Below are 26,045 nucleotides of genomic sequence, written 5' to 3'. Positions count from 1 at the left end.
AACTTCCCCTCCCACTTGCAGTGACATCTCCTCTCTGATGACGTGTTTACTGGTGCGAGGGCAGGACAACCTGTCACTCACATGAGATTGACCAATAGCAAACCTCAATCATCAAACCATCCAATCAATGCATGATGGACAAAATCAAAACTCACTCGGATAACTTTCACTCGGATATACGTCAAGCTTAAAAATGTTACAATGATTTATTTTAATAAATGGTGTGTTTAATTGTTTAGAAAATTTACAGTTACATCCATGCTAAAAATATTGTCTCTATCAGACCACTGTCAGAATGCAGAATGCAAACACTTTTGTTATGATTATATGCATTTTAACATAATATTAAGAGAAATGTTCAGAGTACATATAACGAACAACATTATGCAAACCATAAATCGAGAAAATTTTAAAAATTTTATATAACAAAAAGTGTCAATCAACATCATGTTTAAGAATATTACATGTTGAACATCCTTTTTGCTCTTACATTTATAAAAACACTGCAGTACTGAGTCGTGTCATATGTTTAAGTCCAGGCCATTTTAGTTTTTTTAATATTTTGAATTTACCCAATAATATTAATATGGAATAACATACGTATTTTCTTTTTCTGTCCAATGGCATTTGTCCATTTTAGTGGATATTTGCATATACAATGAGAAAAAAATGAATGAAAAACGTGTCACTTTTACAGAAATCACCTTCCATTTCTTTCCATATTGAGCTGCAGGCTGCAGGCCTTGGCTTATGAATATTAATAACGTTACGTGAATGACCGGACGCTCATTGGCTGGCCCGTTAAAAGGAATGTATTAATATTCATAAGATAGGTCGGTCCCCGCCCAGGCAGCCAACTCGATCTGACAACCAAACGGATTGACTTCATCCCCTTCTGACACGTCTATTCCACACATCACACGTTGAACCTCATCGCTTGTATATCGCTGTGTTTGTACTTCCTGTCTGTCACTGCGACTTCCGCAGATGGATTGGCTTTTGTTGTGTAGTGACTGAAAGGGCGTGCGTTCATGCACGAGCACTTCAAACCGCACTCGTCAGGAAAAAAGGGAGTGTCGGGACATAAAGCAACACCAACCATCCGCAAAGGTATATACAGCACGTTTATGCACGTCTATGTTCTCTTTTATGTTGTTAATTAAACTAACGAGTTGCTCTTTGTAGTTCAAGGCCCGGTTGTTTCAAATGGCGACAGTGCCTGCAGTTTTTTCGTAAGGTGTCATGCTTGTGTTACACCATGAATCCTTGCAGTAATGAACTAACCAAAGTTTAATGTATGCAAAGCACTGCAGCTTGAAAGAAGTTTCGTTTTGCTGGGTTTGTAATGTTTTTGTGAAAGTCTGTAGGTAATATGTCTTTAGTGTACTGCATACTAGATACATACTGTGAGGTGATGTATAATAATATTTACTATTTTCATTTTTCAATCGAGAAAGAGTTCCTCACCTGAACAGTAACGTTAGTATATGGCTTGTCCCATCTTTATGGATAATATTCCTTATGGATAATATTATTACAATGCATCTGTTTTCTTTCGTTACGCTTAATGATTATTTAAATGTGTACTTAAAAAAAAAAACTTTCCCTGTCTTTTATGGTTCGGACAAACAGGTAGGCCCTCCCCAAACGCACGCCATTGGATGATTTTGACAGAGGGCCGCCTCCGATTGTTCTAATTGGCTCACACTGTCATATATATATATATAGAGATATATATATATATAGATATATATATATATATATATATAATATCATTCAGATATTTTTTATATATTTTTACTAGTGGGTACAGGACACTATAGTTCATTTATGTAAGTGAGGATAGCAAAATAAAGTAAACTGTGACATTATTATACCCAAAAATGATTCATACAGTGGACTACGAGTAAAATTGATAAAAAATTTGGAACTAAAGATTATTCCGACACTTTGACCTCACCATGTTTTGATTAAGTGTTATCTGACAAGATTAATTTTTTCTGACACAGTAACTCTGAGATCTTGTCATATTTTATTACAAATTTTTTAAACTATAGTGAATAAACTGTATTAATGAATGAAATGTTCAAGGTGCCTAAATAAATTTTGGTTTAACTGTATATATGTGCGTTTATACATATTTAGGCCGAGAAAAAGGTATATATATATATATATATATATATATATATATATATATATATATATATATATATATATATATATATATTTAGAATAATCCAAAACATTTTCCATTTTATTATGTACTATTACCTTTATCAACAATTGCTTTTTAAACTGATAGTGGCAAGTACATTTTACAAGTAGACAGCTTCTGGTGAAGGTAGTTGTGCATAAAGTTATATTGTGTTTAAATTTGATTTGATTTATTTTGTTTTATTTTATGTGTAGAGTCAAACATCCAAGTTTTCTTCTGTCATCCTTGGTTGAGATTACAAGCAAGTCCATACTCAGAATGAGTTGTGCGGCGCAGGACGATGCTGCGAAGTTTCTCAAGAGTTTTCTGGAGGAGTTTCCAAACCCGCTTGGCACAGAGGACCTGCTTCCTGTTAGTCCGCTTAGCCGTAAAGTCTCTCTGCAGGAGGTGAAGGGAGAGAGTCTGGATCTTGGCCTCCGCCTGCTCTCGGCCAGGTTTGTTATGTGCATAATCTGCATATCATCTAGGTCAAGGGTCTCCAAACTCTGTCCTGGAAGGGCCACTGTCCTGCAGAGTTCAGCTCCAACTTGCCTCAGCACACTTGACTGGAAGTTACTAGTATGCCTTGTAGACCTTGATTAGTTGGTTCAGGTGTTTGATTGAGGTTGTTGTGGCTGGTGGCCCTCCAGGAGCAGGATTGGACCCCCCTGATATAGGTCAAGGGTTTTCATTCCATCTTTTAGATGACATGGACACTCAGAGGTGATCAACCTTGTGTGAGGGACCCCAATCCTATAATTTAAAAGGCAGCTGTAAATTTTTGTGTATAAAGATGCCATTTATATTGTGAAAAATTAATTTTAGAAATATGTGCAAAATATTATTTGGAAAATATTTAGTTCGTTACATTATTTTTTTTTTTCTTTATTATCTTTACTGTTATATATTAACTTTGTGAATAATCATTTCTTTCCTTATTTATTTCATTATTTTAATATTTTTATTTTAATGACATTTTATTTATTAATTTTTAATTGATTTTATTTTAATCTATTTATATATTTAGTTAGTTAGGTCTTATGTTTTAATAATAATAATAATTATTATTATTTTTTCAAATTATCATTAAAATTTTCTCTAAACCTTTCCATGGACCCCCTTAGGACTCCCTTCTGGGCCTACATTTATTTATTTATTTATTTTAGTATATTTTATTTAAACACATTTGTATTTTAATATTTTAATATATTTTATTTTTTTTAGTTTAATCATTTTTAAAATAATATTTTTTGTTAGTTATTTAATTAATTAGACCTTATTATTTATTTTCACTCCTGAGGGTTCCCTCATTTCTCTTTTTTTTATTTGAATATTTTATTTTAATTAACTTATTTATTTTGATCACTTTATTTATTTTAATAAATTTATTTATTTATATAGATCTTATGTTTTATTATTTATTCATTCATTTATTTTTACTTTTTTTTTTTTTTACACTGTTTTTCTCTAGACGTTTCCACAAACTCCCTAGCACTCCCTTGTGGCCCACTGGTTGAAAACGCCTCATGTAGGCTTTTTGCAGAAGAGAGAATGATTTGCGTTTATATTCTCTGCTGGATGGCAGACTCTTCTCTCAGATATGAATACAGCTTCATATTTGTTCTTACATTTTCTAAAAACATGTACAGTATTTTTAAAAGTCCCACAAGTGGGCCTGAAATGTTGCTTCACACCTGTCCTCTTTAACCAGAGGAGGAGCGTTCTCTCATTCCTGTCATTCCTGCCTCTCTCTCCCATTTGCTCTCTCTCAGTATTTGCAGACAGTATTTGCCCCAGGTCAGCATGTTGCACTATGAGCTGATTAAGAGATTTGGTGCTTTTTTCCAGTGTACTATCAGTGGCAATCCCAGCATTAAGTGAAAGCATTGGTGCAGAAGTTTTAAAGTTTAAATTAACAATGGAGTTTTTGTTTTATCTGTTTCTGTATCCTTCTTTCTCCCCTGACGCATTTCTCAGGGCAGACTTCCTGTCTGTGGAATCACTATTGTTATACCCACTTCCTGACATTTAGACTTCATTTCCTCTTTGTTGGAAGCTGTGCCGAATGCAGATGTCTGCACAGTGCAGATTTGTCAGGTTTAACCCTTTTCGTGTAATGATATAGGTCAGAGAGGCATGACGTTACCGCAGCTCTTGACAAGTAGGACAAAAGGGAGTTTCTTTTCCGACAACCTTTCTTTTATGTCATTAGATCATATCTCACGCAGCCAAATGCTTCTTTTAAATAGATGTGTTGTTATGAGTGGGTGGTCAGGACATTTGCCACTTGTTGCTCCAGCAGGCAAAGTGCTAAATCTAATCTAAAAACAGAACAGATTCACTAGTGCAAGATGTGCTTTTTACTCTGCAGTTTGTGAGAATCCACAAGTATGGTTTAGAGAAAACTGAACATCTCTTAATTAATTTATTTACATTTCTAGTCAACCAAATTTGTACTTTACCTAAACATGCTCTATGTACACTACTGTTCAAATGATTTTTTATTTTTTCAAAGAAATTAATACTTTTATTCAGCAAGGATACAATAAATTGATCAAAAGTGACAGTAAATATTAAGCAGCACAACTGTTTTCAACATTGATAATAAGAAATGTTTCTTGAGTATCAAATTAGTATATTAGAATGATTTCTGAAGGATCATGTGACACTGAAGACTGAAGAGTAAAGATGATGAAAATTCAGATTTGATCACAGGAATAAATTATATTTACAGGGTTCCTACGCGGTTTGGAAAAGTATGGAAAAGTATGGAATTTGATTTGAGTTTTTTCCAGGTCTGGAAAAGTATGGAAAAAAGAAATCAGAGTTTGGAAAAATATTTGTGTTTCCAGACTATTGCCTCTATTCAGTTTTCTAATTTTTTATACCTGCAAACTAGTCACTTTGTGGCGAAATTAGCAGTTTTGAATCAAAATATATCATTTATGTGAATCGTTTACATCCGAAGAGTTATTTTTTCGGGGTGAGTGACTGTGTGACACAAGATTCTCATAAGAATTGCAAATGGGCTACTACTTTCCCATAGACTGGAGTTGGTCACGATCTTTCTTGGCGCTCTGTGGCATGACAGATCGCTGTAGCGCTCGTGAACCAGCCATCTCTTTGACTTTACTAGTTACAACACAAAATGATTGAGAATCTGAAGGTATGTTGAAAGATACAGTACAACTTACCAAAATCTGTCATGTCACATGCAATCGATTAATCAGCGTTTCAACCGCAGAAAGGCGTCAATAAAACAGCTTGTAAAAATGTCACATTTAGCCTACCTCAGAAAAGCCTTACAATGTCCAATAACTCATCATTTAGCTACAAAAATGAACTTTGAGAGGAGCATTTTGATAAATATATGCTCTATAGGCTATTACATATTCATTGTATTTGTACTTAACATGTGCTTCTATATTGAATACATAAATCTGTTTTATGACAGTCACCATTTAAATGTTTAGGCCTACATAAAGAGTAGAAAAATAATTGTCACTTTTATTATAACGTTATTATAAAAACTTCCTTATGCGTAAGTTAGCCTATATGTAAGTAACTTACGATCAATTTAACCTAATATTATAATGATGTACCAGCTGTGGTTCCCTGTATTGTTTACAGCATTAGTTGAGAGATTTTTTTCTTTGAGGAAATTTGCCATGTACTGTACCTGATAGGCCCAAATTAATCAATACTGAATCAAAGGTAATCAAATCAAAATCAAATCGCAAGCTTCTGAATCAAAATCGCATTAAATTATGAAATTTGTCAATGCTCAGCCCTAGTGCCAAAATGTTTTATTTTTTTATTTTTTACTTGAAGCAAATGTTGTTTTTTCCATTTATGTTCTTTTCAGAGTGCACCAGAATGCTTCCTTTACATGTTAAAATCACAAAAATCTTCTCCTGGGGGAGGATGCCCCCAGACCCCCTACAACTATCTACTTTCTACATGTCACCTTTTTCACCTCTCTTCACTTTGCAAATATGTTTATAGAGTTACGAATTTCTAAAATATTACGGAAACTGCTTGTGCTACTCATACTCGTAGGCTACTCTATAAAAATACTTTGATACATATAATATATGAAACATATGTTTCATATATTATATGTATATATGATATATGATAATATATGATACATATAATGTCGAGAACAGAGCAGATGGATAAATCATAGAAGGATCTCTATAAAGGAAATGTATCGAATTAATAGACAAATTAAATATTCACGCCTATGTAGTGCGAGTGGTATGGCCGGAAAGGGAAACAAACTAAGTCATGACAACTTGTTAAATGGAATATATTAATACTTGTAGATTTTATCCCCAACAAAAGTTACACAGGTACGTGGTTTTTAAGAAGAGAAGGGCCTAGGAGATGAATACTAAATACAAAACTTTATTTCAACAATCAAACACTAATTTAAAAATCACTAAAAGACTGTAGGACCCGGACTACAAACATGAAGCAGTGACATTTCCTCTCTCAAGATCCATTAATTAGTTCATGTGAGTACAGTTGTTCAATATTAATATTATAAAGCGGCGAGAATATTTTTGGTGCGCCAAAAAACATAGAAAAGGAGACCGAGGCTCACCAATGGCAGAAATCGTTTGGAAGGAGGTCTTGAAATTTGAGTATGGAAAAGTATGGAATTTTGAAATGGAAAATGTGTAGGAACCCTGTATTTAAAATATATTCAAATAGAATTCTGTTACTTTAAATTGTAGTAATATTTCACAATATTACTGTTTTTACTTTATTTTGATGAAATAAATTTAGCCTTTGATGAGCATAAGAGACTTTCAAAAACATTTTAAAAATTGTACTTGTCTCAAACTTTTGAATGGTAATGTAAGTTACTTGATTGTGTGTCTGTGTGTTATTGTCACACTGAGATTTATTATTAATTTTTTTTTTAATTTAAGAAATGCCCCATCCTGGCTGAGTGCAGCGATGTGCAATGCTGCTGTCACTGAATTGCTTAAAGATGACCTTTCACCTCACTACTGCCCCAAAGATCCTGAACAGCAACCAGAGGATGAACAAGGAATTGTTTGTGAGTGATTCACTTGATTTGATTCTTGTTCTTTTCTGTATATATATATATATATATATATATATATATACACGTATTATGTATATGTGTATATATATATATATATATATATATATATATATATATATATATATATATATATATATATATATATATATATATATATATATATATATATATATATATATATATATATATACGTATTATGTATATGTGTATATATATATACGTATTATGTATCTGTGTATGTATATGTGTATATATATATATTATGTATATGTGTATATATATATATACGTATTATGTATATGTGTATATATATATATATATATATACGTATTATGTATATGTGTATATATACGTATTATGTATATATGTATATGACTGCAGAGGCCATGCATTATTATTTTTCCATCTTGACAAAGTTATCTTTAGAAAACAAGACAGAAAAATAATAAATATTCAGTAGCCTTTGTATCATAAACATCAGTGACTAATAGGCAGAAATTCCTAATCAAAATGAATGAATAAATATTAGTAATTTACAATGAACATTTAAAGGTGTAGTAATCAATTTCTGAGAAACACACACCCCTCCCTTCATTGCTCTGCCTCCAAAATGCACAAACATGCAATGCAAGAGTGGATGTCTCTTTATTATAGATAAAGCTTTGCAAAAAGTAAAGCAAAGATGACCAAAGAATGACTAAGAACAAATGAACACAGTACTCAATAGTATATACAATCAAGAGTTGTTAGTCACTAGCAGCTCCAGACAAACCATGACACTCTAAACTGTCCTGTTACTATAGCTAACATTACAACATTGGCTCTGTGAAACAGCAAAACCAATGTTACTCACGTATTACTCACGAGCAGAAACAACTCAACCTCGCCATCCATTTTCAGGCTTTCCTGCTTAGTTCTCTCCAGCGCTGGAAACCTCTTAATATTAACGCGGGTCCTAAAACTCTTGTCTAACCATAACTGTTCTTTTTCCAGTCACTTTTCTCATTTAATGTCTCTCAGCCATCTCTCTTTCTACAGTCTTTCTTCAAATCACCCTCTTTCTCACTCTCTCTCCTCCTCCATCATGAGTGGACACTCCCCCTACTGCTGATTGGCTACAAATGTGTTGTGGTGCCCGGTCCCAAAGATTGTCTTATTATTGGGAGATGAGAGGATGAGAGGGTCTGTGGCTCTTACCATTGGAGAGAGAGTAACGGCTAACTTGGATCACATGTGCCTTGATAACCAATCACATTACAACCTTGACATCATTGAATTTCATTCAGAGTTGTGTGACAGTTTGCGGAGAAGTGAATCATACCTGTCGCACAATTGCCCGTGACTTCTCTTATAAAGCAGCATTTATTTATTTTTTTTATCTATGTAAACTCTAAAAATAGATCAATCCAAACATGTTGAAGATTAGCCGATGGGCTGTTGATTCATTAAAGGTGCCCTAGAATGTTTTTACACAAGATGTAATATAAGTCTAAGGTGTCCCCTGAATGTGTCTGTGAAGTTTCAGCTCAAAATAGATTTTTTTTAAATAAATTTTTTTATAGCCTATTTTGGGGCATCATTAAATATGTGCCGATTCAGGCTGCGGCCCCTTTAAATCCTCTCGCTCCCTGCCCCCCCGAGCTCTCGACTATAAAACAGTGCTTAAACAAAATTCACACAGCTAATATAACCCTCAAATGGATCTTTACAAGATGTTCATCATGCATGCTGCATGCATGCGTCGGATCATGTGAGTATAGTATTTATTTGGATATTTACATTTGATTCTGAATGAGTTTGAGGCTATGATCTGGCATATGCAAATATTGGGGGCGTACATATTAATGATCCCGACTGTTACGTAACAGTTGGTGTTATGTTGAGATTTGCCTGTTTTCGGAGGTTGTTTAAACAAATTAGATTTATATAAGAAGGAGGAAACAATGGTGTTTGAGACTCACTGTATGTCATTTCCATGTACTGAACTCTTGTTATTCAACTATGCCAAGGTAAATTCAATACATTTTAAATTCTAGGGCACCTTTAAATGATAAGCTAGTTCCTCACAAAAGCAGTTTATTCAGCATAGTGAAGCCTCTCCTCCATTGACATCCACTGGGAAAAAAAGAAAGGCCTCTGGTCTTCCTTCCTCTTCTTTCGGCTAAGGTTGCAGGCTTGGCTTCAAGTGGCTTTGCTCAGTCTGATCCACTTTCAACAGTTTTTCAGAAATCTCTTACTGCACCTTTAATGCTCAGAGTGGCATCGTTGCCCTCTAGTGTTCAAACAAAAGTATTACATGAAGGTATGGTTTTTACATTATGTTTAAAAACTTCTCTCTCCTGGGAAAAGTTAATACCTGTGTTGTTGACTCTTTACATTATTTCAATCTAAATGTATGATTTTCTAAGAACTTCCGTTCAAACAGTGTAGCATCATGATGAGTGTATGTGTCTTCAGTGTTGCAGTCTGAGCCACTGCAGCGCCTCTTTTTAAATAAATTGAGAGAGGTGGGTGTGGCCTGGCAGAAACAGCTGCCCAATCCTGGTTCTTCCTCTTCAAGGACACACAGCTGCTCTGTTCACGCCATTCGAAACACTCGCAGGAAGATGGAGGATCGTCACATGATCTTGAAAGAGTTTAACCAGCTTCTGGGATTGAAGGTGAGGCTGCCACATATTTCCTCAAGCCTCAAGACCTGCATTGTGTAGATCCGTTTTAGATATTTAACCAACTATGTGCATTTCATACCATAAAATACCATACCCAACCAATATGCATAGTTCCCTATCATATTGGATGCAAAATGCAGTATCTATATCCAAATATGCAGTATTCATTAGCTGAATAATACTGGGATGAAATTGGTAATTAAATGGTAGTTATGTTTTGGGAGATTTAAATGAAATAAAAAGGTGAAAGTAAATGGGGTCAGTTTTTATTTAATGCTGTCTTTAATGACTTTTCTGCATGGACAAAAAATTGTGTCTGAGGAATGATTCTGATTTCGGTTTCTCTTCTACAGGATGGTGTGGATCGAGAGTATTTCGCAGTGTTTGATGGACATGGAGGGGTGGATGCTGCTACATATGCTGCCACTCACTTGCATATCGTACTGAGCCAGCAGGAGGCGCTAAAAAGCGATGCTGCCGCAGCCTTCAGAAGCAGCTTCAAACAAACAGATGACATGTTCAAGATCAAAGCCAAGAGAGAGGTAAGAAGAACAACCAAAAGAGACCACTAGTCAGTTGCATAGGTTTTTGGATTTTACAGTCACTGACAATTATGAAACAGATACAAAGGGGAAAACAAAAAAAACATATTGCAGGATTACCATCCCATACATAAACTGGAAGAGCAATTTTTCAGGATAGAGGAAATAACATCATATTTAGAGGTTCAAAAGTCTGAGACCAGTAGTCCACATCTTTGTTTAAAATTCTTTAAAAAAATGAATGCTTGCATTTTTCTAATTTATAAAAAAAAAAATTGTAAATTACAAATTATATTATCAATTTGAGTGCTAAATTAAATGTAAAAAAATTATATATTTTTCAGAACATTATTATTTTAGTATCATTGAAATACTATTATAGGTTTTAGCAATATTTTGAATTAGTTTTTATTTTTATATTTTCCATTTTCATTTTACTTTTAAAGTTTTAGTAATTTTGTTGTATTTTTAAAAATATGTCTGCATAGTTTTTATTAATTTTTATTTCAGTTTTAGTTATTTTAGTACATCAAACTAAATTAAAATGAGAAATGTTTTCTTTGTAACTAGCTCAAATAAAATAAGTTTAAGTTGTATATATTTTAATTTATGTCAGTTAACGTTAATTTAATTTCAAGTAATGAAATTTAATTATACCTATAATTATAACTATAATAACCTTATTTCGGAACGTACTAACATGCTCAACAGCACAAATTTGCTTATTTGATATTTCTTAATATCTTAATACCTTAATATTTCTTGAATATTTAAAAAATATTTAGTTTTATTTTACATCATAATGTTTCACATAATTTGAATGTTTACCTTTTTTTTTTAATCCTAAAACTTTTTTTCTTTTTTCAAAGTGTCCCAGTTATGCTTTTTCGAATATTACCTTTCATGCAGTGCATAATATAGCTGTTTGTAAATGTAAAATGTCTGCAAAGTTGAGAAAAATCAAAGTGTCTCTCTAAAGAAAGAACCGATTCTGAACTGCTGAAATGAGTCGTCAGCAATTCCAGACTCATTTCCTGTTACATACCTACGTAAAATTGCGCCAGCCTATGGTCTTCACTGGCTGCCCGTGAACAAGACGAACGTCTACTTTGACCCTCCCTCAAACACAAGTTGTAGCTGAGACTGGAAGAGTTTGGTTTGTGTTGTCGACATGTAGAGAAGATGCTTGGAAAGAAGTGGTTTAGTGAGACTGAATCTTTGAATGAACCGTTTTCAGACTCTTTGAGAAATGAGGTGATGTACAATGTATATTATGAGAAAATGAAAGTTTTTTTTTTTTAAATTGGATGCATGTCAACCTATTGTTGGAGACTTTTAACTCAAAATTAGGAACATTTTAAAATAGCATAATAAGGGGCACTTTAAATAAATTTAAAAACATATAGCAGATTTTAGTGTGATCTAAGACTTTTGAACCAGACTGTATGTGCATCGTATAAACAAAACAACAAAACCACTTTTAAACATGCACATCTTAAAACCATCATTCAGTAAGCTGCTGTGTTGGCCAATGTGAGCCAGTGTGTTGGCTTTCTTCAAACTGGACAGTTGTTTTCCTTTAAACAGGTTTTTTTATCAGCATATCTGCTTCTGAAAATGCAGCACAATCGGTTTCAGCAGTTAGATTGTCTTTCCCCTTATTTGTCAAGCTGGTGCATTCTGTGGAAATTCACGATGGAAAGAAATCTTTTCACACCTCTCCCACTTCTTAAGATGCAACCGTTATGTGCATCTAATGTTCCTACACTGTAATAAATACAGATAAATATAGTCCATATTCCCCCTTGTGGTTAAATACATGGTAAGAAATGGTGCAGGCTTGCTGCACGTCTCTGCCTGCCTCCACAGGTACAGATATGAGTAAGCACTTTCTGTTTCATTGACACTAACAGTAAACAAGAATTCATTTTACTGATAACAATTGACATGCACTTGATAGTTTATATGGACCAGTTAATACTGCTCAATAAAACAAGTAATGATCTATTTTTTATGAAAATGTTTAATTTTATGAAAGCCTTAAATTTGACCAAATTCATTGAATGAAGTATCTTTACATAGTAAATTTTTTTTAGTAATGTAGTAGAGTAATTTAAATATAAATTGGTAAATAAATATTTTTTGGACCCATTAAAATTATTATTATTATTATTATTATTATCATTGCATTGTGAAATTATTCACATGACAATTAAGCATTGTCATAATATTTTGTGAATAATGAATGATTTATTATTTTATTTTTATAAAATACAATTAGTAAATTCTATTTAATTAAATTCATTATTTTATTTAGTGCAGTTAATTTTGAACAAAATAACAATAAAATTTGTTGCGATTTACTTAATACTTATTAGCAATTTTTTTCATTTACATTTTAATGGAAAAGTAAATGTATTTAGTTTTAGTGCAGTTAATTTTAAACATAATTGCACCAATTTAAATAATTTTTTTTAACCATTAAGATATTTTTGTAATATGAAAATATTTACATGAAAATTAAGCATCGCAGCAAAAATATATTGTAAGTACGTGAATTTATTATTATTTTATTACTTGAATAATATAAATTATTTAAATGAATTAAACAATTAAAGTTAATTAAACAATTAAATTTAAATAAGTAAATGATATTACATTTTATTAAATTCATTATTTAATTTAGTGCAATCAACGTGACATAATTAAATTTAAGTTTTAATCGATTGACAGCATTAGTATTTGTAAATGGTGGTAGTATTTGCTTTTACTAAGTTCAGTTTATGCTGATTTAAAAAATACATTTGATCATAGTACTGTTTTAATATAATTAACTATTTTACATTTACAGTAATGAGAATCATAATCATAAAAAAATAATGTGGCACACTCCCAGAGACCACAGGATGGCAAACTAATCATTAATTTGTTCATGTCTTCTTCAGCGTCTGCGCAGCGGCAGCACTGGTGTGGCCCTCTTAATGACCTCTGATCGCCTGACCATCTCCTGGCTGGGTGACTCTCAAGCTATGCTGGTTCGACAGGGCGAACCAGTGACCCTAATGGACCCACACAAACCGGAGAGGGAGGTACGAGACAGTACAAGCCACTGCTGACCAATAGAGACAGAATCACAAGACCGTATCAGATGCTCATCTGTTCTCTGTGAGCAGCTGAAATGTGAGACAGAGGAACTGACTGCTGACCACATGCCGAATCAATATTAGCGCTGTAAGCTGCATATGTACTACTGCGACTGAATGCCAAAAGCATCAGAATGATCCTTAGAGAGTCACTGACTGACTTCAAATCAGTGTTTCTGAACATATTTTTCTAAAAATGTTTCTGAACATATTTTGCACGCAGTAGTTATACAAAAGATTAAGAGATTTGAATTTAGGTAAATATAGAGGTTTCAATATCTTTGTCCTATTTCATTATAGTATGTATCCTGAAAGTTTGTGCTTGTGTGCAGGATGAGAAGAAAAGGATTGAGGATCTGGGTGGATGCATCGCTTTCATGGGTTGTTGGCGGGTAAATGGTACCTACGCCGTTTCCAGAGCAATAGGTGAATGTCTCACAGCCTTAAAACGACAGCAAACCAAAAAAAAAAGAAAAACATACTTAAAGGGTTAGTTCATCCAAAAGTGAAAATTCTGTCATTAATGACTCACCCTCATGTCGTTCCAAACCCGTAAGACCTCCGTTCATCTTCAGAACACAGTTTAAGATATTTTAGATTTAGTCCGAGAGCTTTCTGTCCCTCCATTGAAAGTGTATGTACGGTATACTGTCCATGTCCAGAAAGGTAATAAAAACATCATCAAAGTAGTCCATGTGACATCAGTGGGTTAGTTAGAAGTTTTTGAAGCATCAAAAATACATTTTGGTCCAAAAATAACAAAAACTACGACTTTATTCAGCATTGTCTTCTCTTCCGGAATCCTTTCCATTGAATTGATTCCATTGAATCCTTTCATCTGTCGGCGTTGGTAATGCACTTTTATGCCGCCGTGGTTGTTTTTGGCGATTAATTTGTGTTCCGAAGATGAACGGAGCTCTTAAGGGTTTGGAACGACATGAGGGTGAGTCATTAATGACATAATTTTCATTTTTGGGTGAACTAACCCTTTAAGGCTATTTCACACAGAATGTATTTTTCCATTCCACCCCAAACAGCAACATAGTGTCGGCCCAGATCCGCCTCACATCTGGTTTGTGTTGAACGTGTACCAGATATGGGCTGGATCCGGGCCGACACTATGTTGCTGTATGGGACTGCACTTCTTCTTCATTGTTTTTCAATGTAAACACTAGTTGAGCATCTTTAACCATTGTGCTCACATCTCACGTCTTGCTCATGACATGGCATTCTAAAAGCAGTGCTTGAGTTAAAAGTAGTTCAACTTTTTTTAAAAAACACATCTCTAGACCTTTTTTTTTAATTCCACTGACCTGAGCCTCGCATTTTTAACAGCAAAAAAGCATTCTGTGTGAACCGGCCCTTAAGTAGTTACAAGTATGGTTGGCGATTTATATTGAATATTCAACAATGTGAATGTGAATTTCAGTGATTTTAATGTTCTTTTTATTTGTTAATTAAATAATAAGATGGACATTTTAATAGTGTCTCTGATTTAAATTTCAGTAGCAGGAAAGGATTCATGTATATGAATGAGTTTAAACTGTTCAGTGTATCAGTTCAAAATTCAGATTCAATACTAAAATACCTTTTCATTTACTAAAATGTGTTAATTAAATATATGTAGGTAAATAACGCTGATTATTATGATGCTATATTGGTGTATATATTGTACATTTTTAATTTGTGTAGTGAAAAACAGTGTGGGGAAACTAGATTCTTACATGCATTTAACATTTTAAATCTATTATTTAAAAAAAGTAATTAAGTAATTCAGGGCAAATACATAAATATCAGGATAAATGGTGAAAAATATTGAGATATATTTTATATTTATATTTATTTTATGTTGTATTGTAAAATGTCATTTATTTCAGTGATGGCAAAGCTGAATTTTCAGCATCATAACCCCAGACAGTGTCACATGATCATTCCAAAAATCATTTGCTGTTTAAAAATCACTTATTATTATTATTATTATTAATATTATTATTAATATTAAAACAGTTGTGCTGCTTAATAATTTTGTGGAAACTGATACATTTCCCCCCCAGGATTCTTAAATAGAAATCTTTTGTAACATTATAAATGTCTTTACTGTAACTTTTGATGAATTTAATGCATCTTTGCTGAATACAAGTTTGAATTTCTTTCAAAAAAAGAGTGTCTAAATGTGTAGTTTTATTTATAGTAACGTAGTAGTTATTTATAATATTTAATATATAATATTTAATTGACTAATATCAAGTTAGTAAAATAAATGTTATATATATTTTTTTCTAATCCTCTAAAGGTGATTTTGATCAGAAGCCATACGTCTCAAATGAAGCTGACAGCTCGTCGGTCCAGCTGAACGGGGATGAAGATTACATCCTCCTTGCCTGCGACGGCTTCTTTGACGTGGTTCGGCCTGGTGACGTCCCGGGCCTGGTTCAGGAAGCTCTGAGGGAGGGCGGAGGCTCGGGGGAGGACGTGGCCCAGAATCTGGTGGCCCATGCGAAAGCTGCTGGATCCAGTGATAACATCACAGTTCTTCTGGTGTTCCTGAAAGAGCCGAAGCAACTTTTGACCCACGAGACGAGCTCCAGAACAGAGGAAGGAGGAGCTACGGCTGCAGCCACTGTGGTCTGAAAGGGGTTAATAGGAAGAAATTGTACATGATAAAACTCATTAGCAGCTGATGGTCTTTTCACCATATCGAATGATATGAGTTGTTGAATTTGAAAAAACATGCGATTGTTGAGGTCATCCAAAACGAGTCCATTCATGCATTCAGAAGAAAGCACTGAACGCCAGTGAAAGGCGTTTCCTTGTTTTTTTTCCACAAGAATGTCTGATCCTTGGTCATTTATTAACTCTCTTTATTGCTAAGTCTGAACTTGCCTTACAAGATGTTTCCATCTTTTAACTATTTGCCTTGTTTTTAACAGCTTATATTTACATTTACTGGTGCTTAATATCTCATAAACTATGTAATACCTTTGAGACGTGTAAAGGAATTGCGATCAGATCATTTTTGATAGTTGCGCTCCCTATTTGATACGACTGTTACAAGGAAGAGAAAACTAATGTGAAAAGTCTTAACAGATACAGTATTGCATTGCGTTTCGGACCACACTGGCTTCAATAATGAAAAAACGCCCGTAAGGCCTTCAGTTCTGTCAGCAGATGTACTTATCCAGTGTTGTAGGTGGTTAGTATTTTTAAGACTGTTATTTATTTGAAAAACTATATATTTATGGCTGTACTGTACTGTGCAAACACGCTCTTTTCATGTGCCAAAAGTGTTTTTACGAGTCTGACTTTGCCAAGATCACTCTCTCGGTTGCTGAACGCTACTGTAGTTTTTTTTCGAAATGTACAGTAAACTTTTATTTATGCATATCATTTCCTTATTCGTTTTGTTGCAGTGCCTTTTTTCCTTAAATATCAGTGTTAATACTGGCGTGTGCGTGTTGGTGTTGTATTATCATAGCCAGACTTTTGCAAACCGCACGTCCTGCAAGCTGCAGGTCGTCTCATATTACAGCCGCTCAATATTTTGAAAGCCTCGTGACAAGTAGCTGATATAGTAGCACAGTCACTATAATGTGATAAGGCCAAGAATATCGCTAACCTAATGGATACCATATACGATGAAGGTGAAGACAGAGTGTTATGTTGATTTGGTGTTTGTATGGGGAAAATGTCTAGTTTGTCCCTGGTAGGTTCAGTCCTATATATTCTATATTTGAAAAAAGAAAAAAAAAAGAGTGCTTGAGAATACCTTACAAAGCACGTTTTTGAGTATATTTAAAGTTTTCCACAATATACAGTGGCGTCCTACAGTCTGAGACAACAATGAAAATCTGGGATTTCAAATATTAACATTACCATTCAAAAGTCTGAGGTCAGAAAGATTTTTTTTTTGTTTGTTTGTTTTTGAAGTATCTTGCTCACCAAGGATGCTTTTGTTTGATTAAAAAAATACAGTAAAAGAGTAATATTGTGAAATATTATTATAATTTAAAATAACTTTTCTGTTTTAATATATTTTAAAATGTAATTTATTCCTGTGATGTAAAGAATTTCCAGCATCATTCTTCAGTGTCACATGATCCTTCAGAAATCATTCTAATATGCTGATTTATCGATTTTAAAATCAGTTGTGCTGCTTAATATTTGTGGAAACCATGATACATTTTTTCATTTTAAAAGAATGGCATTTATATGAAACGATTGAATATATGAATATTCTAAAATTCTTGACTGACGCTTTTGATCAATTTAATGCATCCTTGCTGAATACAAATATTATTTTTTTAAAACCATAAAATAAAAAAATTTCACTAACCCCAAATAGGTATTAATTTGTTTTTTGTTTTTTTTTATAAAGATTTTAAACTTTTCAGACATTTTGACCTCTAAATATGGTGTTATTTCCCCAGTATTGACAATGTTTTATTGCTCTTCCATTTTATATACGGGATGGTAATTATGTAATATGTATTTTGTTTGTTTTCCCCCTTTGTATCTGTTTTGTAATTGTCAGTGACTGTAAAAGCCAAAAATCTATGCACAGAATCAGCGCTGAGTTCATTAATAGGAAATGGGATGTGACATTGATGAGAATTTCATGACATCACAGTGGTTAATTATAGTTTTCCCCTATGTTAAATGCGCAATGCTTTATTTTTGCTCATAATGTCATCGTTCTGTCATCATTTACTGAGCCTAATGTCATTCCAAACCTGAATGACTTTCTTTTTTCTGTGGCACACAAAAAAAGATATTTTGAAAAATGTTGTTTTGGACCCAGTTGACTTTCATTGCATGGGCAGTTGAAACATTCTTCATAATATCTAGTCAATGATATCAGAATTTCCAAATATTCCTTATACGTTCACAGTAGTGCCAAATGAAACACTTCATTCAAAATGTGTTTTGCTCTTGACCTCTAATGCATTTGCTGTACTAAGTATTATTATTAATGTTGGATTTTTAAAGGGTTTGAGGACTACTTGTGTTTTTGTCTAGTAGAAAGGAAAGATAAAGAAATCTTGAACGTATGCATCAGTAGATTTTGTGCTGGTGTGCAATTTTATACAGACTGTTTGCCTGCATTTTTTTTCACAGGACATTTTGTAATTGTTGCTGTTTGTATTACTAAAAACTGAACATAGGGAACACATGGATTTGTATCCGCTCTCACAGTACATGATAAAGTGCCTTATCTCAATGTACTTTTTCAGAATCTGCTTTGAATCATTTTTGTACAGCCAACTTAACTGATAAACCTAAGGGATCTGACTGTTTTTGGACCTAACATTGTCTCCTTACTACTGATGTTGTATACAAGTAACGTTTGGTGAAGTTTTAATACCAATTCCACACTGAGTATACAGTACTACAGTGAATCATGTACCTAAATGTTCTCGCATGTCGTAATGTTGATGTCAGCAACTTATTTTATGTCTGTTAAAACATAATAGTTGAATGTGTGTGCTCCAATTCTGGGAAGATTTCTTTTGCATCTTTTCATGGACTTGGAACCAATTATATAAACATTGGGCTTTAATCTCGCATAATGTGAATAAAGTACTTTTCACATCAGTTTGGTGTCTACATTTTTTTTTTCTCAACATTTTCAACTGCATTAGTAGTTATCACATTTGACAGTTTTAGTCTAGCTGTCTGTGTGGTTAGCACAAGTAAACCAATGCTCTTTAGTTGCATGGTGTCCTTTCACAGGATCTTACACTCTCATGAGAAAACATGTCAAGAGTGATTTAAGATTTAGCATTTCAGATAAAGCAAACCTAGTACACAGAAAAAATGTGCACAGGCATGAGACAGTACAGTCACAACAAAATGGCTACAGAGCTAAACTGAAGTCTTAGGTAAAGAATATCAGTTTATATTTATTTGCTTCATGACCAAATTGCAGATCTCAAATCCTCTAAATATATTCTTTGAGTAGTGGTTCAACGAATCACAAAACTCACGGTTCCGATCCTATTACGGTTCTTGATTCAACCATATATATATATATACTTTCCATTTATTATTTAAAGCACACTTTGTGTACTTTGATACCATAGAAAAAACTACTAGCCTAACTAATAAAGCTCAAAAATTATTAAAGGCAAGTGAACAGTCAATGAAAAATAAGATCAAATACACTAATTACAAGCGTAGGGAAATACAATATAACAGTTAAAAGTAAAGTAAGGTCTAACTAGTGTATTCAGGTACAGACATGTAATAATTAGGCCTAAATGTAAAATAACATTGTAGTGTTCACCGTTTTTATACAGAGATTTATATATTTATATAATATTTATATATTAAAATTAAATATAGATTAAAGTTGTGTTTTGTTGTTTGATTCACCTAAAAATAGAAATTTTGTTCACACAGAAAATTCTGTCATTAATTACTCACACTCATGTCGTTCCAAACCTGTAAGACCTTTGTTCATCTTCAGTACACAAATGAAGATATTTTTAATGAAATCCGAGAGCTTTCTGTCCATCCATAGAGATCTACCGCAAATACCATTTTCAAGGTCCAGAAAGGTAGTAAAGACACCATTAAAGTACTCCATGTGTCTCCAATGGTTTAAAATCAATTTTACAAAGCCCCGTGAGTGCTTCGTTTGTGCAAAAAAACAAAAATTTACCACTTTATTCGCAAAATAATATTATCCAAAGTGGTGCCCTCGTGAACGCTTGCTGCAGATCAATATTTTTGTAAAGAAGTAAATTATGTTTTTTTTTTTTTGCGCAAACAAAGCACTTGCGGCGCTTCGTAAAATTGAGGTTAAACCACTGGAGTCACATGGAGTACTTTAGTGATGTCTTTCCTACCTTTCTGGACCTTGAAAGTGGTATTTGCATTGGATCTCTATAGTCACATCGCGCAGACAGACAGCAACATGATGAACGAAGGTCTTGCGGATGTGGAACAACATGAGGGGTAGTAATTAATGACAGAATTTTAAATGTTTTGGGTGAACCAAACCTTTTAATGACAATTGCCCTGTCCAAAAACCCACACTTGTGGTCTTGGCCACTTGAAAGCGCGTGCACGCTACAGGAAGTAAGTGCACAATGCTGTCACATGTCTTAAAATGCCAAAGTGCAGTGCCCTTAATGCACACTAAACCCACACTATTTCGAATACCACTTCGGAGCTGTATTCAAGGCTAAGTGTATCCCATCATGCATCATGATTAGGAACTCACATGCCCCGAAATCATGAGGAAAACATTTCACCGTAAGTTAATATGGTATTATATATTACACAATATATATGTAATATATATTAATACATAATACATGTAATAATTACATATAATTTGGTAGAAAAACATAAAGTGTTGCACATTTTATTGGTGCAAAGATGAGTAGGCTGTGTGTTTTGTACAACATTTGCATCTGCTTTTTATCAATTAGAAGCACCACAATTTTACTGTTAAATAGGGACTACTGAACATACATTTAGAAGTTTACTTTAAAATCAAAAGTTAATCAAAAGTAATCAAAAGTTCTACACAGTGGGTAATCAAAAGTTCTACACAGGAAATACGTCAAGTAAGCAGACAAGTGGCAGTATGCAAAGACCACAAGTGTGGTATTTGGACAGCAGCAGGTATTTATAAGCTGCTGTCACTTTAAGTCCGAATGCACGGATCCAATATATTGATACACAAACTGCATCCCAATTCAAAGCCTGCATGCAAGACTTCAAAAGACCAGCTTAGACATAACTTTTCCTAGCTTTTTTCACATTAATATGAACGTTTTAAGTAGATGTTATATAAAAATATAGATGTTATATAAAAGTGTATATAAAAATAAACACAAGAACCTGTTGAGCGACACCCAGTTCTGCTACATACATTTAACGCAAATCAAATTATAAACAACAAATGATTTTTGTCCTGTAAATACTTTAAACAAACAATATACTCTCTGTCACCCCTTTAGCTCATTTATAAGTGGTTAAACTGAACTCAATTCGTGTTAAATAAAGTCTCCCCAACATGATAGATCTGTTTATAATTTCCTAATAAGTACATTAGATTCACAATTTTGTAAAATCAAGATGACCTACATATCATAAACCCAGATTTATCAACAGAGTATCCTCGTCTGACTTTGTAAATGGAGGCATCTTTAAACCTCTTGAGAACTAAAGTGTAACTTCTATCTCTATGGTAACCACTCTCCGCTCCCTGCCCACGTGATCTGCTCCGTTACTTCCTGCGGCAACACTCTCGCTCTCCACCGCTGCTGCCTGCAGTCAGTCTCAGCATTGAACACGCCACGCGCAGGTTTACTACCACTATCTATATGCCAGTCAACAACGTTTCAGCTGTCTTTTTCTTTTAACTCTGACTCAAAGTCCTCGGTTTCGTTTAAACACGTCGTTTATACTGCCTCTTGCCGTGTTTATTCAACATAGGAGCTTTTTCCTGATCTTTATAATCTGCTCTGGGTAAGAAAAGCGCGTTTGTTGTCCGTGTAAAGGCAGCCCAGTTTCTCAGCAATGGCGACAGCTGCGGTATCTGCCCCTGCTGGCGGCGGCCCGAACCCCGGATCCGGTGCCGAGTTGGTCCGCGGTCAGGCTTTCGATGTCGGGCCGCGCTACAGCAACCTCTCGTACATTGGAGAAGGTGCATACGGCATGGTTTGGTAAGATGCGTTTATACTTGTTGTAAACATGTATACTGTTGTTTTTCCGAGTATTGTAATTATGTTTCTTTTGTTGCTTGGATTTGTTCATTCAATCACAGTGCTATGCACCAGCCCCACTTCTTCTCTCGTTATCATGGACGTGCTGCTTTTGCTTGAAACCAGTTGCATGCACTTTTCTTTTCTTTTTTTTATGCTGGACTTTTAATCATTTTCCCCTGGCTGAGTTTTAGATTTGCATTGACAAGTTCACACAGAGGCTGACATCTGTCAAAGCAGTTCTGATTATGCTGCTATTGGAAATTCATTATTCAATCATTTTACAATGCAAATGTATTTTTTAGGCTATGACTTGTTATTTTTTTCTCTTTCTCAAGCTTTTTTTTTTGTATGATAGTTCAACAAAAGAACCATCAGCTTGATGGCATTGTAATTAAATTTAGTTGATGTACTTCCCACTGGATTTAGTGTCAGGATTGCATTGCATGGATTTGCAGAAACGTGCATGATCTGTGGGGCAGTTCCAGTCTGCAAAACATCATGCTAAGACCAGACATCAGGCATGGATTAAAACTTAATGAAAGTGTAGATGTGAAATTTGCGCAGTGCTTTTCTAGGAATGTCAAGGTGGCAGGGCTCTCCAGGGCGGCGTGGGCGCGGGCTCCCCAAGGTTGTGCAAAACTGGTAGGAACAAGAGGCACTTGGATGCATTTCACTGTTGGGTCTGCCCACGAAACAGTTGAAATTGATAGTCCTTGAGTTGGACCTACACTTCTAACTTTAAACGTTGGCTAGGTACACTAGAGTGGATGAGCATCATTTTTTCCAAATATAAATGTTTCGCCAGTTTCCCAAGACTTGGTTTTCCCTAATTTGTAAATCAAACACGTACACAGTTAGATTTATACAGTGGTGTTGAAATTGTGTAACAAAGGAGAATTGTTGTGGTTAAGTTTCAAGCTAGCTTTGTTACAGTTGAGAGACTGCTGGCTCAAATGTGCAGTCTGATCGCCCATCTGTTCTGATGAGAGGAGTCCGTTGGCTAAATGAATGAGCTCATCGCTGGCAGGCCTAGTTTTGCTCTTCTCGCACGGATGAATGAATGGTTCACACCCACTCCCAACAGCTACAGACTAGAACAAGCCACCCTGGGTTGACTGTCATATGGACGTGTAGGCCTGTAACATGTTGTGCTGAACAGGCTGTAAGAGTACTGAAGCCTTTATTCAGCCTTGCTTTTGACTGACAGCCTTTGCCACAGAGTTTGAGTGAAGAAGAATGTTGATTAAACATTTAATCCAATATATGCTGTTATACTGGTGGGAAAAAAAATGTTAGGACAAACATGCATGTTGAGCTTGCTGTCATTTATTAAGACATGGGGTCTTAAATGTTGTACTCTTGTAAAAGATTTGTGATACTGAAATGGTATGTATCATAGCATACTACTACTAGTGTGTTTGTGTGTGTGTGTGTATGCATATATGTAAACGCATAAAAGTTTGGTGCAAGATTTGTGTTTTTGAGAGATTTGTGTTTTGAAAGAAGTGTCTTCTGCTCACCTAGACTGCATTTGTTTGATAAAAAATACAGTAAAAACAGTAACATTGTGAAATATTATTACAGTTTAAAATAACTGTTTTCTGTTTAAATATTTTGAAGTTTCATTTATTCCTGTGACGCAAAGCTGTATTTTCAGCATCACTACTCCAGTCTTCAGTGTCACATGATCCTTCAGAAATCATTGTGCACAAAAATGATTTTTTTTTTTTTTTGCTGACATCTGTTTGAGTACCCTTATGAAGTGCTGATGTCTACTCAAGTATAGACCCAGCCCTAATTAGACGCCATAGGCTGTGAAGCAATGGCACGCACTGTATAAATAGATCACATAATTTTCACAACTCAACTTTTAAAGGAGACCTATAATGCCCCTTTTACAAGATGTAATTTAAGTCTCTGGTGTCCGCAGAATGTCTGTGAAGTTTCAGCTCAAAAAACCCCACAGATCATTTATTGTAGCTTGTCAAATTTGCCCCTATTTGGGTGTGAGCAAAAACACGCCGTTTTTGTGTGTGTCCCTTTAAATGCAAATGAGCTGCTGCGGTTGCTCAACAACAACAAAGCTGGACAATCTCACACAGCCAAAATGAGGATTGTCAGTAACGGTGTTCAGCCTTACATTGTTCAAACCGGAGTCGGACACTGATGGAGAGACTCAGGAAGAAGTTACAACTTTTAGAATGCAACTGGATGTCTCTGAATGGTTAGTGGATAAATTTATGTAGTTGCTGTGGAGTTGATTCAACTCAACGACTAGCATGTGCCGTCGTGTAAAATGACCCTCGTTTGTGAAGCAGTATGGCTTAAAATGATGGCATGGCACTCTACTACGCTCTACTACAACAACTCTTCCTCTTCTCTAAAGCAGCCCAACATGACCTCAACTGTTTTTTTGCGTGTTCCTTGCTGCAGAGTTTATGTAAATTTTAGGATTAGTGATGTCACTAACCTGGGAAGAAGCTCGTTGTAGTCCCAACCAGCCATTTGTTGTAGTCCTTAAAGGGTTAGTTCACCCAAAAATGAAAATTACGTCATTCATGACTCACCCTCATGTCGTTCCAAACCCTTAAGAGCTCCGTTCATCTTCGGAACACAGTTTAAGATATTTTAGATTTAGTCTGAGAGCTTTCTGTCCCTCCATTGAAAGTGTGTGTACGGTATACTGTCCATGTCCATAAAGGTAATAAAAACATCATCAAAGTAGGGCTGGACAATAATTCAATATCAATATATATCGCGATATAATTTTTTTCGATAACGGTGATATGATTTTTAAACACATTTCCGGTATTTCGATATACATTACAGCATCACTGACTTGAGGCGCAGCCGTTAGAAAGAGCAGAACGCGATTGGCCATTTGCGTGATGACGTAGACCACAGAGACATGCAGCCACCAGTGCTCAACAGTTGTACGCTAAACGCGAACGCGGCAAGTTTTACAAAATGAGTACACCTGATGCAAATGCGACGGAACAAGCTTCCACAACTTGATAAAAATATGTGTGCATAACTACACCGTGCTGGTTAATGTTTGGTGCAGGAGAATGTGTGAAATAAAAACTTTAAACACGGATACTTTATTCTGTATGAGCTATGTGTCACGTGGCTAGTGTTATTAAACTCATTGTGGAGCTCCACGCTGAAACCGAGCATATGCGCGCTCCACCTGTATATCATAAAAACAATCGTATTTTTCATGTGTTCATATTCAAATTCCAGTTCTGACCGCATCGCGAGCAAAATACAAACAACACACACTTGCTGTGCTGAGGTAAACAGCCTACGGCTCACGTATTTGAACGCAGCTAGAGCAGGCAGAGGTGAATGAACAGCACTTTTGTGACATGTTCGACCATGCCCATACTTGGGCCGAAAGTACACGATTATGTCAGATTTTGTGACGTTGCTCCAACTCAGCTTTTCAAACAGGAAGACAGAAATCGCTATGAAAAATGCAAAAATAACAATTTTTCACTTATGAATAACATTAATGAGTACCTTTTAGTGTTTTTAATGATGTGCAGCCTATACATATCTGTTTACATCTCAAAAAAAAGTGTTTTGGGGTTTTATGACCCTTTAAGAATAATGAAATCAGCCTACGTTATAGTTTAATGTTAAAGATATTAATATTACTAAAGTGAGTGAGTCTTATATTTTTATGTTTGTATGA

General features: G+C 34.6%; 2 protein-coding genes across 3 annotated transcripts in view; both read left to right on the top strand.

The window, feature by feature from the left end:
* Nucleotides 1-992: 992 nt before the first annotated feature.
* On the top strand, nt 993-19,409 carry ppm1f (protein phosphatase, Mg2+/Mn2+ dependent, 1F). Its single transcript, XM_067406422.1, has 8 exons — nt 993-1,110; nt 2,410-2,649; nt 7,135-7,265; nt 9,732-9,934; nt 10,297-10,485; nt 13,431-13,574; nt 13,961-14,054; nt 15,922-19,409. The coding sequence occupies exons 2-8, from the start codon at nt 2,474-2,476 to the stop codon at nt 16,257-16,259; spliced, it is 1,275 nt and encodes a 424-aa protein (XP_067262523.1). The 5' UTR covers nt 993-1,110; nt 2,410-2,473; the 3' UTR covers nt 16,260-19,409.
* Nucleotides 19,410-21,896: 2,487 nt separating this feature from the next.
* The window catches only part of mapk1 (mitogen-activated protein kinase 1), a 39,210-nt gene continuing 35,061 nt past the window's right edge, over nt 21,897-26,045 (top strand). For both annotated transcript variants that reach the window (XM_067405581.1, XM_067405580.1), the window contains exon 1: nt 21,897-22,306. In XM_067405581.1, the coding sequence (XP_067261682.1) occupies nt 22,161-22,306 (146 nt within the window). In that variant the 5' untranslated portion in view covers nt 21,897-22,160. The remainder of the gene's footprint in view (nt 22,307-26,045) is intronic.

Source organism: Chanodichthys erythropterus, chromosome 13 (assembly GCF_024489055.1).
Source record: "Chanodichthys erythropterus isolate Z2021 chromosome 13, ASM2448905v1, whole genome shotgun sequence".
In the NCBI taxonomy this organism is placed as follows: domain Eukaryota; kingdom Metazoa; phylum Chordata; class Actinopteri; order Cypriniformes; family Xenocyprididae; genus Chanodichthys; species Chanodichthys erythropterus.
The sequence above is the reverse complement of the archived record's forward strand: the minus strand, read 5'-3'. Positions and strand labels throughout refer to the sequence as shown.

What these genes read in the sequence shown, in the direction of transcription:
- ppm1f (XM_067406422.1), top strand. Translation starts at nt 2,474, where the DNA reads ATGAGTTGTGCGGCGCAGGACGATGCTGCGAAGTTTCTCAAGAGTTTT. An exon ending in GGATGAACAAGGAATTGTTT is followed by an intron (nt 7,266 to 9,731) that starts GTGAGTGATTCA and finishes ATGTGTCTTCAG; the next exon opens with TGTTGCAGTCTGAGCCACTG. An exon ending in ACCAGCTTCTGGGATTGAAG is followed by an intron (nt 9,935 to 10,296) that starts GTGAGGCTGCCA and finishes TCTCTTCTACAG; the next exon opens with GATGGTGTGGATCGAGAGTA.